General features: G+C 60.9%; 3 protein-coding genes across 15 annotated transcripts; 1 reads left to right on the top strand and 2 right to left on the bottom strand.

Annotated features, from left to right (window-relative positions):
• Positions 1–72: 72 nt before the first annotated feature.
• SLC39A1 (solute carrier family 39 member 1) lies at positions 73–4,000 on the bottom strand. The gene is given in 6 exon segments (XM_045086916.1): positions 73–1,177; positions 1,179–1,634; positions 2,912–3,042; positions 3,204–3,452; positions 3,642–3,782; positions 3,941–4,000. Coding segments are annotated over 4 exon segments (975 nt in total). The 5' UTR covers positions 3,391–3,452; positions 3,642–3,782; positions 3,941–4,000; the 3' UTR covers positions 73–976.
• A 190-nt stretch (positions 4,001–4,190) lies between these two features.
• On the top strand, positions 4,191–14,756 carry CREB3L4 (cAMP responsive element binding protein 3 like 4). 13 transcript variants are annotated; one of them, XM_045086890.1, is made up of 13 exons: positions 4,198–4,769; positions 6,943–8,840; positions 8,937–9,126; positions 9,309–9,531; positions 9,681–9,802; positions 9,929–9,988; positions 11,185–11,277; positions 11,415–11,521; positions 11,643–11,711; positions 11,834–11,918; positions 12,081–12,177; positions 12,290–12,516; positions 13,372–14,756. In XM_045086890.1, exons 3-12 carry the CDS (start codon positions 8,950–8,952, stop codon positions 12,481–12,483), a joined length of 1,227 nt encoding a protein of 408 aa, XP_044942825.1. In that variant the 5' UTR covers positions 4,198–4,769; positions 6,943–8,840; positions 8,937–8,949; the 3' UTR covers positions 12,484–12,516; positions 13,372–14,756. The 13 variants fall into 13 exon arrangements, 12 of the variants coding, with proteins under 12 accessions (XP_044942825.1, XP_044942828.1, XP_044942826.1 ...); XM_045086893.1 differs by lacking the exon at positions 13,372–14,756 and having other exon boundaries at positions 6,943–8,567; positions 8,949–9,126; positions 12,290–12,749; XM_045086891.1 differs by lacking the exon at positions 13,372–14,756 and having other exon boundaries at positions 6,943–8,567; positions 12,290–12,749.
• Positions 12,658–15,680, bottom strand: JTB (jumping translocation breakpoint). Its single transcript, XM_045086901.1, has 5 exons — positions 15,261–15,680; positions 15,105–15,142; positions 14,869–14,951; positions 13,615–13,694; positions 12,658–13,191 (listed from the first exon to the last, which is right to left on the bottom strand). Exons 1-5 carry the CDS (start codon positions 15,341–15,343, stop codon positions 13,035–13,037), a joined length of 441 nt encoding a protein of 146 aa, XP_044942836.1. The 5' UTR covers positions 15,344–15,680; the 3' UTR covers positions 12,658–13,034.
• Between the last annotated feature and the right edge of the window lie 542 nt (positions 15,681–16,222).

The raw sequence follows: 16,222 nt of genomic DNA, 5'->3' as shown, positions 1-16,222 counted from the left end.
GACTCAGGCCCCTGGGACGGGCCACGTGCCCACCCCCTGCCCAAGACCAGCGAATCAGACACGGTACAAACGTATAGAAACATCTTTTATTTGGGTAACAAGTCTCAAAACAGGTCAGTTAGTAAAATAGATTCTAGAGGACGTGGCTCTATCCACAGCCCTCCCGCCCCAAAAGTGGCTGGGGGTGAGCCCTCCCCTCGGGCTCCTCTGGTATAAAAACGTTTGGCAGCTCAGTGTTTGTCATCTGGGCCCGCGGCAGCCCAGTCGGGGTTCGGGATTCCTCGGGCGCCAAGCGGAGGGGGCCGGGCCGCAGCGCCGCCAGCCCTCCCCCAGCCTCAGCTCAGCAAATAGGGCTGCCTGGAAAGGGCAAGCAGGCCCCTCACTGAGGGCTGGGCCGGTCCAGGGCCATCACTGTGCTTTTTGACAACGAGGGAAGGGATTTATTTGGCACTTGAAACACAGAGAAGTGAGCGGGACTAGAGAACCCAGCGAAGGTACCAAAACCGGCAGGAAGAAGCCATTTGGCGTCAAGTCCTCTGGGAGATACGGAGAAGGAGCTAGGAGAAGCAGCAGTCCACTCCGCCCCTGGTGACAGAGGGCCGAAACGAGCTAGAACCGCAGGACTGCTGACTCTGGGCTGGGCCTCCTCCACACCTCCCCACCCCACAGCCGCTGGGTACAGCCCCCCAGGCTTCCCACCACCAGCCGGTCCCTGCACGGTCCCTGCACGTAGTGTCTGACCCCGGCTTTCCAGCACTCGGTGTCTTCCCCAGTATGCACCCGCGATCATGTCCTTAGTGATCTGACTATCCCTTGGGGCCAGGCTCTTATCTACCACGTCCCTCACACTGGTCAGGCCATCCCAAAGACTCCATCCCTGCCTCCCAGAGAACTCTCTGACCCTCCATCCTCCCTTCCCCGCTCCTACTCTTCTACGCTGGGGAAGGAAAGGAAGGTCAAGGGCCCCTGGAGCTCCCTAGACCTGGATGAAGAGCAGGCCAGTGAGCAGGGCAAAGCCCGCAAGGAGCAGAATGACCTTGAGGATCCTCTGCTCAGAGGTGGCCAGCTCCTGGGGCAAGATTTCCAGGAAGGTGATGTAGAGAAAGGTGCCAGCTGCCATGCCTTCCAGCACAGACTGGGCCAGCTGGTGTAGCGGCCCGGCCGACTCAGCCAGAGCCAGCCCCCAGCCCGATGCCCAGAGGGGTCATGCATGAGAAGAGGATCCCACAGCCAGCCACCACCTGTGCCCGCAGGTGGCTCTGCAACAGCCGCAGGGACAAGCTGACCGCCAGAACACCCTTGTGGAGCAGCAACGCCAGACACAGCTCCACGGCCCGGGCCCGGTCCCGCTGCAGCCCCACCGCCAGTCCCTCGAACACCGAGTGCAGGGCCAGGGAGAAGACCAGTACGCAGGCGCGCAGGGCTGAGGGGGTTGCTGGGGCTCCCCCTGACTGTGGGAGCCCTGGCCCGTCGTGCCAGTGCTGTGGCCCACCGTTTGCCGCTCCCAGCAGAGCCCTTGTCTCCTCTCGAGGTGGTGGCCCTGACTGCTCCCTGTAAGCCAGTGTGATCTGCTCCATCACCAGGACCAGGAAGAAGCCCATTGCCAAGATGAACTCTTGCAGGGGAAACTGGAGCTGTGGGCAGACAGGGCAGATGGGCCGAGAGTGGGGAAGAGCCGTCAAACTCCGAGTCTCGACGAGTCCCAGTGACGCACGCTTAGGGTCCCCCAGAGGCGCAGGACTCCTCACTTACACAAACATACCCACAATCACACAGATGAGGCCCAGCCCAGAGACAGCAGTCCTTCTGGTTCTAGCCCATTTTGGCCCTCTGTCACCCAGGGCGGAGCGGACACGACTTCTCCTAGCTCCTCCTCCCTCGTCCCACATGAGTGTCACTTGCAGGACAAGTGACCTTGTCCCTCTCCTGCTTCCCTCGTCCCACATGAGTGTCACTTGCAGGACCACACAGACACCAGCTTCTCAGCTTTGGCACTATCCAAATTTGGGGTTGGACAATTCATTTTGGTCTATCCTGTGCTCAGTAGGATCTAACAGCATTCTCATCTGTACCCGTTAGATGCCAAGAGCAAGCACAACGCCTTCCTTCCCTGAGTTGTGACAACGAAAATGTCTCCAGACACAACCAAATGTTTGCTGTGAAGGGGACGCAAAACCAGCCCCCGCTGCCAGTGGCTGACACAGATTACACAGAGTGGGACACGAAGTCACACAGGAAGGATCACACGTTGCCCACCTCACCAAATGCTCACACACAAAGCCACACAGTATCATGGGGCCATCAGACTTACACACAGTCACACAGGGCCACGGGGCACTCAGTCACAAAGGGTACATCCTGGGTCACTTCCCCAGTCTTAGGAAGAGGAAGAGTGCGGGGGACCTTCCCAGTACCTCTGCACAACAGTGTCAGTTTTTCCCCTGAGACTTTCCTACGCCTTGTACTCGATCTTCTTCACACCCCACCTCGTTGGCTTATGGCACCTTTGGTTCCGGACTCCAGGCCTCCTACCCTTCCCAGGCCTGCAGGGCACTCTAGCGCCAACCCCTTCAGCAAAGTGGCGTGAGAAGGAAGCTGATTCTTAGAGGCTGGGGCTGAGAAACTCCCAGAGGAGGTCACATGCCTGGCCAGAGGCTCCTCTCCACCTCCCGGAGTGCATCAGTGCATCGCAGTCACAGAGGGACTGGGGGCTGGGGGTGGGGGAGCACCACAGGAAGTTATTCCCCATCACTAAAAATCACAATTCATAGGGTCCCATGCTCAGTGCCTTCCCCACGGTCACAAAGTCACGGAGCACCCCAGGAAGGGATCCGAAAAAGCCCCCTCTCCCACAGCGGTGTGACTGAACACCCCCACCCCCACAGAGTCACACCCAGCAGCCAGAGCTCACCGTCACGTGCAAGGCCGCTAGGGCCTCGTCTATGGCCGCCAGGTAGTCAGGCAGGAGGTCCAGGAGACAGGTGGCCAGGAAGACACCCCCCGCGAAGCAGCTGATTAGGCTCAAGGCTTTCTGCCGGGAGGCTGGACAGGGGAGCACAGACGGGAGTGAGCCTGGACCCCCTCGAGCCTCTCTGCCCCAAGCAAGGATCCCTCTGCCCTTCCTGGGCCCGGGGGACCCTCTTCAGCAGCCGGCGCCCTCCCTAGGCCCGGCGCGGGCGGCAGCGGGGACCCGAGAGGCTCACCGGAGGCTTCGGGGTTAGCCCCGGGCCGGCGCAGCGCGCAGACGGGCACCAGACTGCACAGCGCGGTGAGCAGCAGCAGCAGCACCAGGGCCCCGACTTTCACCTCCAGCCCCACGGGCCCTGCGGGTTCCGAGCCCACCGCCTCCGGGCGCCACACCAGCAGCTCCGGCTCTCCCCAAGGCCCCATGGTGGCTGCAGCGGCAGGCACGGCTGTCGGATGGGAGACACAGCGAGCGGGGCGGCGGTCACCTGCGGATGGGGCCGAGCAGAGTGGGGGCTGGTCCGCGGAGGGGGGCTCCCTGCCCCCGCCGCCCTCCGACCTCCCGGCCCCGTGTGGCTCGTGCACGCCGGGCCCCGCTGCCCGCGCGCCCGCAGACGGCTCATCTAGGGACCCCGCGCGGGGGTTCCGGCGTCGGGGCGCCGCGGGTGTCTCCTTACCTTCCCCCTGGAGCGCGGCCCTCCGGGAGAGGAGAGGCGGGGGCCCCCGCAGGAAGGAGCGGACGGAGCCGAGGGGGTCGGGCGGCGCGAGCTGTCGCGGGGAGCGTGGCGGGGAGCGTGGCGGGGAGCGTCGCGGGCCACCTGGGCAGGGCGAGTTTGGGGCTGGATCACTCCCCGCTCCCGCTTCCCCAGCGCCGCGCCGGAAGGCACAGCGGCGGGCAGACGGGCACCGCCAGGGGCCCCAGGTGGCGGGGTCGCGGCCAGGCCGCCCAGCCCGCACGGCCGGGGCGCACACTCACCTCGACAGGGTACCCCCCTCCGCCGCGGCCGCTGGGTTCCGCCGCGACCCGGGACCCCGCCCCGCCGCGTCCCGCCTCCCCGCCGGCGCCGGCCAATGACGGCGCCCGGAGGGCGGGACCCGACGCGGAGTGACGTGCCATGGAGGCAATCGGAGGCCGGCGGGCGGGCTGGCGGGGGCGGGGCGGGGCGGGGGTGCGAGGGGGCGGGCCCAGGGGCTGCGGGCCGGGGGCGCCGCGGGGCGGTCCGACGGGCCCGGCTGGCCGGAAGCGCGAGCGGCCGCGGGCGAGGCGGGAGTCGGGGCCCCGCGCGCGGAGCCGAGTCTTCCGCTCTGGGACACCGCGCTCGGGTCCCGGTGTCCGGCAGCGCCTTCTCAGCCGTCCCCGCGGAGACGCGCAGACCCGCCCTGCGCGCTCGGCGCCGGGGGAAACGGACTCCTCGCTCGGCTTCCCTCTCCCGCGCTCTCCGCGGAACCGGGAAAGGGAAGCAGCAAAGAGCGGCCGCTCCTTGACAGGAATCGCTCTGGACCGCCGCCCGAGGCCTCTGCTGTGCGGCCTCCGGGCTGCCCCGAGAGCCTGCCGGGAACCGGTGGGACACGGCCCGGGGGCGGGGGGCACAGCCGGCCCGGGGAAGAGCCGCTCTCCGCAGGCTCCAGCCTCCAGCCTCCGTCCTTCCCGCGCCTCAGGGCATCTAGCCGGGCTCTCGCCCCCCGAGTTTTCCGTTCCTGGATGGCACCGAGGACTGGCCACTCAGGCCCCTGCTGTTTCCTTAGCCCGGATCCTTTTGGCCCACATTCGCTGTGCTGTCGGAATCTTCTAACCTCATTGGAGGGTAGGATTTTAAGAAGGACATGAAAAAGGGGGTTCAGCCTAATCTTTGCAAAGGTGCAAAGACCATCGTCTCAAGAAGAGGGAGGAGTAATGTCTCCGAAGGCTCTGGAAAAGGAGGCCAGCAACTTCCTCAAGAGGGAATGTGAGGGGGCGCCTGGGTGGCTCAGTGGGTTAAAGCCTCTGCCTTCAGCTCGGGTCATGATCCCAGGGTCCTGGGATCAAGAGCCCCATATTGGGCTCCCTGTTCAGCAGGGAGCTCCAGCTGGGGCTCCTGTTTCTCCCTCTCTCTTTGCCCCTCCTCCAGGTTTATGCACACTCTCTCAAATAACAAATTTAAAAAGTTTGGGATACCTGGGTGCCTCAGTCGTTAAGCCTCTGCCTTCGGCTCAGGTCATGATCCCAGGGTCCTGGGATCGAGCCCCGCATCGGGCTCTCTGCTCCGCGGGGAGCCTGCTTCCTCCTCTGTCTCTCTGCCTGCCTCTCTGCCTACTTGTGATCTCTGTCAAATAAATAAATAAAATCTTTTTTAAAAAGATTATTTCTGGGGCACCTGGGTGGCTCAGTGGGTTAAGCCTCTGCCTTCGGCTCAGGTCATGATCTCAGGGTCCTGGGATCGAGCCCCGCATCGGGCTCTCTGCTCAGCAGGGAGCCTGCTTCCTCCTCTCTCTGCCTGCTTCTCTGCCTACTTGTGATCTCTGTCTGTCCAATGAATAAATAAAATATTAAAAAAAAAAATAATAAAAAAAAAAATAAATAAAAAGATTATTTCTTAAAAGACTTATTTATTTATTTTAGAGAGAGACAGAGACAGCATGAATGGGAGGGACAGAAGGAAAGGGAGAGACAGAATCTCAGGGAAACTCCACATTCAACACAGAACCTGACACGGGATTGAGCCCAAGACCTGGAGATGATGGCCTGGGCCAAAACTGAGAGCTGAATGCTTAACTGACTGTCACCCACATGCTCCTTAATATTATTGATAATTAGTAACATTAACAAGAAATCATGGACTGGGAGACAGGACACCTGCAGATGTGTCCCAGCTCTACCTTAATTTTTTGGTAAGATTTTATTTTATTTGAGAGCAGAGAGAGGGGCAGAGTGAGAGAAAATCCTGAAGCAGCTCCCCACTGAGGGCAGAGCCCAATGCAGGACTTGATCCCAGGTCCCTGAGATCATGACTTGAGATGAAATCAAGAGTCAGATGATTAACCTACTGAACCACCCAGGCACCTCAGGTTTTTTTAAATAATTTTTTAAGGGATGCCTGGGTGGCTCAGTGGGTTAGGGCCTCTGCCTTCGGCTCAGGTCTTGATCCCAGGGTCTCTTCTCCGCAGGGAGCCTGCTTCCTCCTCTCTCTCTGCCTGCCTCTCTGTCTACTTGTGATCTCTGTCTGTCAAATAAACAAATAAAATCTTAAAAATAAATAAATAAAATAAAATAAAGATTTTTCTTTATTGAAAGCCTGCTTCCCGCCCCCGCCTGCCTCTCTGCCTACTTGTGATCTCTGTCTGTCAAATAAAATCTTTCAAAAAAATAATTTTTAAATTTTTATTTATTTATTTTTAAAGATTTTATTTATTTGTCAGAGAGCACAAGCAGGCAGAGTGGCAGGCAGAGGCAGAGAGAGAAGCAGGCTCCCTGCAGGACAAGAAGCCCGATGTGGGACTCGATCCCAGGACCCTGGGATCATGACCTGAGCCGAAGGCAGCGGCTTAACCAACTGAGCCACACAGGAATCCCCCCCCAAAATAATTTTTTAATAAAGATTTTTCTTTATTTATTCGACAGAAATCACAAGTAGTTGGAGAGGCAGGCAGAGAGAGAGAGAGGAGGAAGCAGGCTCCCCACAGAGCAGAGAGCCCCCCAGGCACCCCCTGACTTCGTTTTTTTAATATGAATTTTTAAAATGTGTGTATTTACAAAATTTTTTTTCTTAAAGTAAGGTCTACCCCAAACATGGGGCTTCAGCTCACAACCCTGAGATCAAAAGTTACATGTTCCACTGACTGAGCCGGCCAGGCATCCCTCTACCTTAATTTGATGTGTGATCTTAAGCAAGTCATTTTCTCTCCCAGGAATTTGATGAAGCAGGTGAAAGAGGGAAGTCAGACTAGAAAATGATGCCAGTGAGTCCTTCCAGTTTTGTTTTTAATTTTTATTTATTTCAGAGAGAGAGATGAGAGAGGAGGGTCAGAGGAAGAAGCAGACCAGGGAGCCTGATGCAGGACTCGATCCCAGAGCTCCAGGATCATGACCTGAGGCGAAGGCATGGCTTAACCAACTGAGCCGCCCAGGCGCCCCAATTCCTTCCAGTTTTGATTAACAGAAGCTGATTACATTTTCCTCATAATCATCCCTGCACATGCAACCTGCAAGAAGCTCTTTGAAACCTTTCTTGCTCTTGGACAGGTCTAAGCCAGGACAGCTCTGCTTTCCTTCGAGCTCTGCGTCAATCTAGGACGCCTGCCTAGTCTGCGCACTGCTTGAGCAGGAAGATGCAGGAAGATGCAGGAGGACGCGCAGGAAACTAGCCTGGCACAGAGCAAAGAGCTCAGGCACCCAAACCTTGGCTCCGCTTCCAGCGGAACCTTGACGAAGTCACTTCTCGCTCAAGCTACCCCTTGCCATGAGAAATTACAGGAGTCGTGTCAAATGCCTGAACATCCAGTGGTTACTCAGTGGACACCCGTTCCTGCTCCTGTCCACGCTCGGCACCGGCACGCCTCAGGAGGGGACCGCCGGCCCGAGTTCCGGATCCACACCCCGAACCTTCCTGCGGCTCCGTGACCGCATTTGGAATGAACCCGTCGCCCATCAGCTCCAGGCCAAGGCGTGGCGGAGCTGCGGGCCGAGGCGGGCCGAGGCGGAGCGAGGAGCAGGGAGCCCGAGGCGGGGCTCGATCCAGCACCCGGGGCTCCGGACCTGAGCCGGAGGCAGCGGCTTCACCGAGCCGCGCCCGCGTCCCGACACTCTGCCCGCGTCGCGGAGGCTCGCCCTGCTCCGGCCCCCGCAGCGACGACAGGGAAGGACGTTTAGGAAAACGTCGCGGGACCTACAGAAACGCCGGGCGCGGACTCGTCGGAAAGGGCACCCGAGCAGCCCCCCGCCCGCCCTCAGTGTCTTCCTTTTCAGCCTTTCGGCTTCCAGCCCCCCGTGGGTCCCCCAGGCCAGTGGGCGAGTCCCGCGAGCGCGGACAGGGCAGCCCCCGCGCCGAAGCGGGCGGGCGCGACTCTCCGCGCTCAGAGCTCCGGCTGGGCCCGCCGGTTAGTCACCCTCGCCCGGCGCCTAGCCAGGGCCTGGCGGTCCCGCGGGAAGCGGCTGCCCAGGCGGCTGCGCCCCTCCCCCCGCGGCCTCGGCAGGCCCCGGCGCCCCCGCACCTGCCGCGCCGCCGGGTGGGACTCGGAGTCCTCCCGAGGCCGCCACCGCGGCACCCCGCCCCCCTTGGCAGCCTCCGACCAGTCGGCGCGCAGCCTGCCAAGAGGCGGCGCTCCCATTGGCTCCACGTCCTGCCCCTCATGCTCTTGCGTCCAATCAGACCCCAGGGCGGACAGCGCGCCTCGAGGCCGCAGAGGGGCTGCCTCGGCCAGTGCCCCGCGGTCGGCTGCCGCTTCCCGCCTTTGTTTTCCAGCCTGCGGTGCGCCCGTCTGACCGAGGGACGGCGGGAGAACAGGCACTTCGTGTCCTCCGGCCCCAGCCATCGCCGACCTTCCCTGAATTGCCCCAGGCTCTCGGGATGAGTTGCTGTCGCTAGAAGCTGAGGCAGGGCGGGCTGCCCGTGCCTCCCTGCAGTCCGGTGCGCGGACGCCTGGGCTCCCAGCCCCCGCCGTGGCTCCCGGCCAGGCACAGCCGGCTTCGCGCGGCCGGAGTCAGGCCGGGGGCGGGGCTTGGCTGGGCCGGTCCAGGATGCGAGATCCTGGAGGGAGGAGGAGCGGCGGTGCTCCGGGCCGCCCGCGGGCTGGGCCGGCTCGGCGGGGCTGGGCTCTTCGGGACCGGCGAGGCGGCGGTGGCCCGTTCGTCGGCAGCGCAGAGAAGGCCGGGGGCGAGGTCCCCGGGGGGGGAGGGGCAGGTGAGGCCAGGGGGTGACGGGAGAAGACCCCCGGGGCCAGGTGAGGAAGGGGGCACCCAGCCGCTGCGTGGGGAGGGTGCGCTCACCCTCCTGCAGCTCTCCCCGCAGGATGGACTTCCGAACCCCCGACCTGCTGGACGTGTGGCTGGAGCCCCCAGAAGAGGTCTCAGCAGGAGCCTTCCTGGAGCTGGGACTCCCCTACCCTGCCCCAGAGGTCCCAGGGCCTAAGCTCCGAGAGCAGGGGCCCGGAGGCTGGGAGCCCAGCGGGGGACGGGGCTGTGTGAGTGTGAGGCCCGCAGGTGGGGGTGGGCCGAGCCACAGCTGCGAGGGGAGTCATCTGGGGACCAAGCCCCTAAGATGTCCCAGGACACGGGGGACTGCAATTGAAGCGGGGCGGACCTGGGTCTGACTGGCGCGCCGCTCTCCAGACCTCTCCCCTGCACACCTGCGTGCTCTCTCCCACTGTAGGGCCTTCAGGAGAGTGAGCCCGAAGACTTCCTGCAGCTGTTCATTGATCCCAATGAAGTGTACTGCTCAGAGGCATCTCGTGGCAGTGACAGTGCCATCTCCGAGGACCCTGGCCTCGCAGACAGTTCCCCTGCTCTCTGTGAGGTCGTCTATGAGGCAGGGGGCCTGGAGAGGCCGCAAGGGGAAGCTGGGCCGGCTGTAGGGCTCATCTCTCTCCAGCTAGGTCAGTGTTCTTTGTGGGAAGGGGAGCGTGGCCTTTCACTTCCGGGACTACTCCCGGGGCTAAGGGGTTTCCCCAACCTGTGCCTCTCCCCGCTGCCATTAGGGTCTACCCTTCCTCTCCTTTCTCCTAGCCACCCGTGTCTCCCTCAGGTCTACGGAGCCCACCACGGACGGTGCCTGCTACCTGCATGGTCGGCGCGCTGCCCCTGGCTGCTCACGCTCACACACCACCCAGCGTGGGCGCTGCAAACCCAGTGCCCCCCGCGACCCTGGTGAGTCTTAGCCAGCCAGAGCCGCGCTCCTGGATGCAAAGAGATGCACCCACACAGATGGGGTGAGGGACTGAGGAAGGGGAACACTCATGCTGAGCCCTGCCCCGGTTTTTGTGGGCCCTGAAGATCGGAGACATGAGCAGCTCTGAGAGCACGAAAGGACAAGAGGGACACAAGCCTTTGGAAGTAAGGTGGTGACGACTCGATTAAGGAGAAGGTGGGGTGAGGGAATCTGGGGAGAGGGCCTGGGAGAAAGCCCAGACCTTATGTGCAGTTTACTCAGCCACAGGTCAGGACACGGAGTGGGATGGGCTGGCTGCCTGGGGATTCAGCCTGCTAGGAGGCACCGGGTGAATTTTCCGCCAAAACAACTGTGCAGCTGCACCCACCACCCTGGGGGGGTAACACACGGGTGCCTTCGGAAGACTGGCTGCTCTGTTTCTGCAGTAGTGGGAGAAGGGGGTCTTGCTCAGGTCACTGTGGACCAATAGTCACTGGAAAAGAAGTTCTAGTCTTCCTGCCAGTCTGTGGCTGGAGCTGGCCCCAGGGTCCAAGCCAAGCAGCTCAGAATTGAGGGACCTTAAGAAGTCTGATGCTTCTAGGCTTGCTTTCCCATCAAAACACTGGGGAGTTGGTGGCTTCAGGGGAGCAAGGGATCGTCAGGAAGAGGCAAGATGACCAGAAATGTTTTGGCTAAATGCCAAAGGCCATCAGGAGCCAACAGCAGAGACAAATGCCTCTGAAGTCCAAGTGAAGCATAGAAATTTCAAAAAGGAGCATCAGAAAGGCAGGTTCCTCGGTTGACAGGCCCGGGTTCACCCGATGTCATCTACCTGCCCCACACACTGTGTTATGAGAAGCTAAGCCTGGTGACCCCTGGGAGTTCTCTGTGAGGAGACCGAGTTTTAGTCCTGAAAGTGGGGCTCAGACCCTGAGGGCAAATGGGTCACTGCCCCAGGGAGCTCCCTGATGTAGACCCCGCTGAGACAACACACTGCCCAAAGTTAATGGGCAAAAGGGAATCATTTGCTTGCTGTGAGATGAAGCAAACCCTGCCTTAGTGAGTTCCTGTCTTCAAATACCCTTCGGAATCGGGGAGGCATGCACCAGAACAAGCCCCCCACCCAGTTTGCTCAGAGTGCCAAGGTCCTAAGTCTGGGGGCAAAGGATGTAACATGAGCCCTCCTCTCGCTTCACAGCCCCAGGAGGCCCCTTTGGCTTGGTCCAGGGACTGTCTGGATGAAGTTCCCTCCCTCCCTCAGTTCATGGTTACTCATTCCTTAGCACACACGGGAGACTCTCCAGGTGTGCAGGGGGCACGGCCCTGGGTGATGGGAAAGGGAAGACCCTCTCCCTGTCATTGATTCTCTGTTCTCCACCAGCTGCCCCGTCAAACGTTGCTCCTGACGGAGGAGGAGAAGCGTCTGCTGGGACAGGAAGGGGTTTCCCTGCCCTCTTCCCTGCCCCTCACTAAGGTACCATGCTTCCCCAAAGAGTATCCCCAACCCAACCCAGTGGCCCCAACATGGCCTCTGAAGAGCCAGGATTATAAGAGCAAGTGGGGAGTTGAGGCAGGTTAAAGGCCCGGCACTGACACACCCGGGGCCCCTAGGCGGAGGAGAGGGCCCTCAAGAAGGTCAGGAGGAAGATCCGTAACAAGCAGTCGGCGCAGGACAGTCGGCGACGGAAGAAAGAGTACGTGGACGGGCTGGAGAGCAGGTACGTCTGGACCCAGTGTCTTGCCCCCTGTGGGCCACACTGGGGGACTCCTTCCTTACCGAGGCAGGCCAGGTCTGGGACCTTGTGACTGCAGACTGTCCTACCTCTCCGTGCTCTCCAGGGCAGCTGCCTGTTCTGCACAGAACCAGGAGCTACAGAAGAAAGTCCGGGAGCTGGAGAGGCACAATATGTACGTGACAGCGGACAGTGCGCCCCAGGGGGAGGGCATGTGGCACACAGGGCCCATCCCCGGGCCTGGCTCCCAGGAGAGCGGACTCTCCATTCCTCCTCCTCCTCTCTCTGGTGCGCCAGCGCTCTGGAAGCTCAGCTCCACCAGCTGCAGATGCTCGCTGCCCAGACCTCCAACAAAGCTGCCCAGACCGGCACTTGTGTTCTGGTACTACCTACTTCCCATCTCCCCCCACCTCGGCCCTCACACCCCACTCCCAACCATCCGCACCTTCCCATCCCCGAGGACTCCAACTGCCCTCTGTTCATGCTGCCCTTGGGCCCCTCCTTTAGTGTCCCCACAACCCAAGTGTCCTTTTGCTTTCTCCAGATCCTTCTTTTTTCTCTGGCCCTCATCATCCTGCCCAGTGTCAGCCCCTTGCAGGGTCTCCGGGAAGCTGGCACTGATGACCACCAGCGACAGGGAGGTGAGGCGGGGCAGGGTGGGGCTCCGCTTTCTTGGGTCATCGGGAGGTGGGAGGTCGGTCCTGTCCCGTCTAGGACCCCCCACCCAAGGGAACACTCTGTTACTGCCCACAGTGATTTCTAGAAATATCCTGACTCACAAGGACATGACAGAAAGCTTGGGGACCACAGCGGTAGAGCCTGGACTGGAGGGGCCACCTAGGGCCAAGGGGGTCCATGGCTCAACAAGGAACCTGCTGGAGAAGAGGGGAGGCAAACCCGGCCCCAGTGGGCATGTCAGAGCTGTCCTGCGCGCGGATGAGATGTGAGCTGGAACACTTCGCAGGCCACTTCCAACCGCAGTAAGGAATCCGGGATCCCCGATGGCTCTTTCCCCTGGGATTCCATTCGGAGTTCTTTGGCTTCAGGGTCTGAATCATTTCAGGACACCCTAAGTATCTGTACCCTGAGGCCCAGGCTATGTGATGAGGCATTTCAGATACTTTTGTTATACATCTACAATTTTATTTTTTCTTTGGATAAGGGTTGGGGGGAAACAGAGGTTTTGGCTGAGAAATAAACTTTTTTGCTGAAATTTTGTCCTGAAAATTTTAAATAAGTACCAGAAGAAGGGGAAGCCAGGTAGTTAGTACACTGGGGCCTATTGCTATCCCATTTCTGCCACCAGGACTTCCTGTCCCAAACCAAATTATAATAGAGAAGAAAACTATTCTGTATTTTGCTCGTTAATGATCCAGACAAGAGACAGAGAAGGAGGTGCCACCACAAGTTCCCAAGAACTAAGGGCCCAAGTCCGTTCATTCTACTGTCTGTGTCTGAGGTACAATCCCTAAGGCCCCTATCAAAAAGTGGAAGGTAGCTATATGGACTCGATTTGCTTCCGGACCTTTTCCAGAGCCTTTCTGTCCAGCTGTCGCTGACGAATGATGACAAGGCAAGCAAAGACCAAGGCCACACCCACGATGGCCCCTTCAAATTTCCAGAATAAATGTTGTTCCATCAGAGCTGAGCGGCAACTAGGAGCAGGAAGAAACAGTTATTCCCGGGGAAGGCTGAACCACCTCTCCCTCCAAACTCCCTTCTAGCGAGGCCTAATCAAGATACAACTGAGAGAAAAGAAGAACCCAGAGTCATCCTTCTAACGTGTTTACCCTATACAAATCCCAGTCAAATCTATCGTTCAACTTATTTTCTAGGGAGGTAAGCAGAGCTGGTCTTGACCAATTCTACTGATGAGAAACTGAGACCAATGACGAAGTGCTGAGGATGACAGCTGGAACGTGGATGACAGCTGGAACGTGGATTCAAATACTTTGGTGCCCCACCCCCCATATGCCACACGACCTCCAGACAGAAAGATGTGGGGCTATTAGTCTGCTTAACACCACAAGAACAAAAGACGTGATCTAGAAGGTTCCAAGATGAGAAACAACACTTGCCTTTTGAATTCATTCCTCTTAGATGAGCTGCATGTGATTTTCTCCACATACCCTGTGGAACCACACTCAGGGGTGGTTTTCTGTCAGAAGAAAAGGACCAAAGCACATGTCAGGAAAGGGCAGCAGAAACAGGAAGACCTGCCATTCAGAAGCGCCAGGTGTCCACCTGCTATGCCGCAGAGCTTGGGCAACAGAGGACCAACAAAGAAATTGTTTGTTTTTAAGGATTGTCTTTATTTGGCAGAGAGAGAAGCAGTGAGAACAGAAGCAGGCCCCCGCTGAGCAGGGAGCCTGATGTGGGGCTCAAACCCAGGACCCGGGGATCATGAGCTGAGGGCAGACACTTATGGACTGAGCCAGCCAGGCGCCCCAAGAGAGAGTTCTGATGGGGATGGTGGAGGTACTGGTTGTGTGATCATTACATATTAGAACACTGCAGAGGGACACATTTCAGAGCCTACAGGGTTAAAAATGATCATGACTGGGGTGCCTAGCTGGCTCAGTCAGCATTTGAGTCTTGATCTCAGAGTTAGGAGGTCCAGCCTCACATTGCTGTAGCGCTTACTTAAAGATTAGATATTTAGGGGCGCCTGGGTGGCTCAGATGGTTAAGCCTCTGCCTTCAGCTCAGGGCATGATCCCAGGGTCCTGGGATGGAGCCCCTCATCCGGCCTCTCCCCATGCCCCACCCCCAGGCTTATACACCAGCTGTCTTGCAAATAAAGTCTATTAGGGGAAAAAAAAAAAACCAAAACACACCCACAAGAAAAACCGAAAACCGGTTTGTAATAATTATAGGTGAAAAAAAAAAAATCTTCAGGGCGCCTGGGTGGCTCAGTGGGTTAAGCCTCTGCCTTCAGCTTGGGTCGCATGGGGCTCCCTGCTTGGCGGGGAGCCTGCTTCCTCCTCTCTCTCTGCCTGCCTCTCTGCCTACTTGTGATCTCTGTCAAATAAATAAATAAAATCTTAAAAAAAAAAAAATCTTCAAAGAATCAGGGCACATGAACCTGGCAAGTGGCAGAGCAGAAAGTCGAGCAAGAGCGCAGAGCCCCACGGGAAGGGGCACGACCCAGGGGAAAGTCAAGGAGGCTCAACTGACGGAGCCGCCCAGGTGCCCCTAAAAATAAATCTTCCTTAAACGAACACGATTATTAGCCAAATATTACCATTAACTTAGGAAAGGGCGCGTTTTCAGGGGGACCCGCACCGAGCCCGCAGGGAAAAGCAGCGGAAGCGCGCGGGGGCACATACTCACGGCCTGGAAGCGGGAGCAGGGCGCGCACTCCTCGGCCACCGCGAAGTCCTCGGCCAGCCAGCACGGCAGGTTCGAGGCGCCCACTGCAACGGCAGAGAAAGGCCGCCCGGACCTCGATGGGAAAACGGGTCCCGCGAAGGCGCGGCCCACCCGACCTCCCGGCACCGCCGGCCGCCCGCGTCCCCCCCTGCGCTCCGGCCCGGTGGGGGCACGAGGGGGCCCGGGCCGCCACCCACCTGACAGCTGCTCCGCGGGCGCGGGGGCCTCGGCCTGGCTGCACCGGAGCGGGGTGGGGGTGGGGAGGCACAGATCAGAAGCCGGACGACAGGCAAGTCCGCCCGCCGCCGCCGCCCGCCGCCGCCCGCCCGCCGCCGCCGCCCGCCGCCCCTCACCAGAGCTTTAGGGTGAAAGCGCAGAGCAGCCAGCACAGGCGGCAGCGCTGGGGGAGGCGCCGCCTCCCTCCGCCCGCAGGCATGGAGCGCTCGGGGTCGCGCCCGTCGGGGCGGAGGCACTTGCGAGACCGGCCTCGGGCCTCGGCCGGGGCGCTTCCGCCGCGGGCTCCGGGGGTCCGGTCAGGGCGGCGAGAAGCGACACCGCCTCTCAGGGCAGAGGCATCACTGGGGCGGCCCCACGGCCACGGCAGGAACGGCCATCGCGCCTTCCTTGGACTGGGCTTGAGCTCGCTTCCTGGGGCCCGCACGGCCCTCGGGAGAGGCCGCGGGGGACGGCCTAGCGCCCCGTCACGTCCGGGGCCGTGCCGGCCGCCGCCATCTCGCTCCGCGGAGGAGGCCGGGCCCGCGGCGGGGGGAGGGGCGGGGCGGGAGGAAAGGCCGCAGCCGCGGGGGATGCCGGGACCTGGGAGGTTCCCGCGGCTGCGTCGTTCCGCGCAGGCGCGCGAGTCTCGGCCCTCCGCAGGCGGCGGGCGGGGCGGGGGCCGCTCGGCCGGTGCTCGCCGCGGCCGGGTCCTGCTGCGTGGCCGCCCGCGGGCCCGCCGTGGGCGAGGTGAGCGGCGACACGGAGCCGTCCGCCGCCACCTCCGAAAGCGCGGGGATGGCCCGCCGAGCCGCCAGCCGGCCCCGTTCCTTCCCGGATGGTCCCGGGAGCGAGGCGCCCCCGCACTTCCCCACGCCGGGGCGCGGTGTCTCCGCTCCCCCGGCCGAGCCTCCGGCGCCGCTGCTCCCGAACTGCGCCCGGGCCCGGTACCCTGGCGAGCTCCGCGCTCCGGCTGCCCGGTGGGAGCGCCGTTCGCGCCGGGACGGGAGCGCGGGACCGGGAGTCCCGGGGGGAACCGAGGCGGCCTGCAGGGCGCCGGCCGCCTCTCGGTAGCCTCGGGAACGGGGACGCTCGTGCGCCG

Source organism: Mustela putorius, unplaced genomic scaffold (assembly GCF_011764305.1).
Source record: "Mustela putorius furo isolate JIRA1106 unplaced genomic scaffold, ASM1176430v1.1 tig00000997_pilon_pilon_pilon, whole genome shotgun sequence".
In the NCBI taxonomy this organism is placed as follows: Eukaryota; Metazoa; Chordata; class Mammalia; order Carnivora; family Mustelidae; genus Mustela; species Mustela putorius.
The sequence above is the reverse complement of the archived record's forward strand: the minus strand, read 5'-3'. Positions and strand labels throughout refer to the sequence as shown.

Coding starts and splice junctions, on each gene's coding strand:
- CREB3L4 (XM_045086890.1), top strand. CDS start 8,950: ATGGACTTCCGAACCCCCGACCTGCTGGACGTGTGGCTGGAGCCCCCA. Junction 9,127..9,308: donor GGGGACGGGGCTGTGTGAGT/GTGAGGCCCGCA, acceptor CTCCCACTGTAG/GGCCTTCAGGAGAGTGAGCC. Junction 9,803..9,928: donor CAGTGCCCCCCGCGACCCTG/GTGAGTCTTAGC, acceptor TGGGCCCTGAAG/ATCGGAGACATGAGCAGCTC.
- JTB (XM_045086901.1), bottom strand. CDS start 15,343: ATGCCTGCGGGCGGAGGGAGGCGGCGCCTCCCCCAGCGCTGCCGCCTG. Junction 15,143..15,260: donor GCTTTCACCCTAAAGCTCTG/GTGAGGGGCGGC, acceptor GCTCCGGTGCAG/CCAGGCCGAGGCCCCCGCGC. Junction 14,952..15,104: donor GCCCGCGGAGCAGCTGTCAG/GTGGGTGGCGGC, acceptor CTGCCGTTGCAG/TGGGCGCCTCGAACCTGCCG.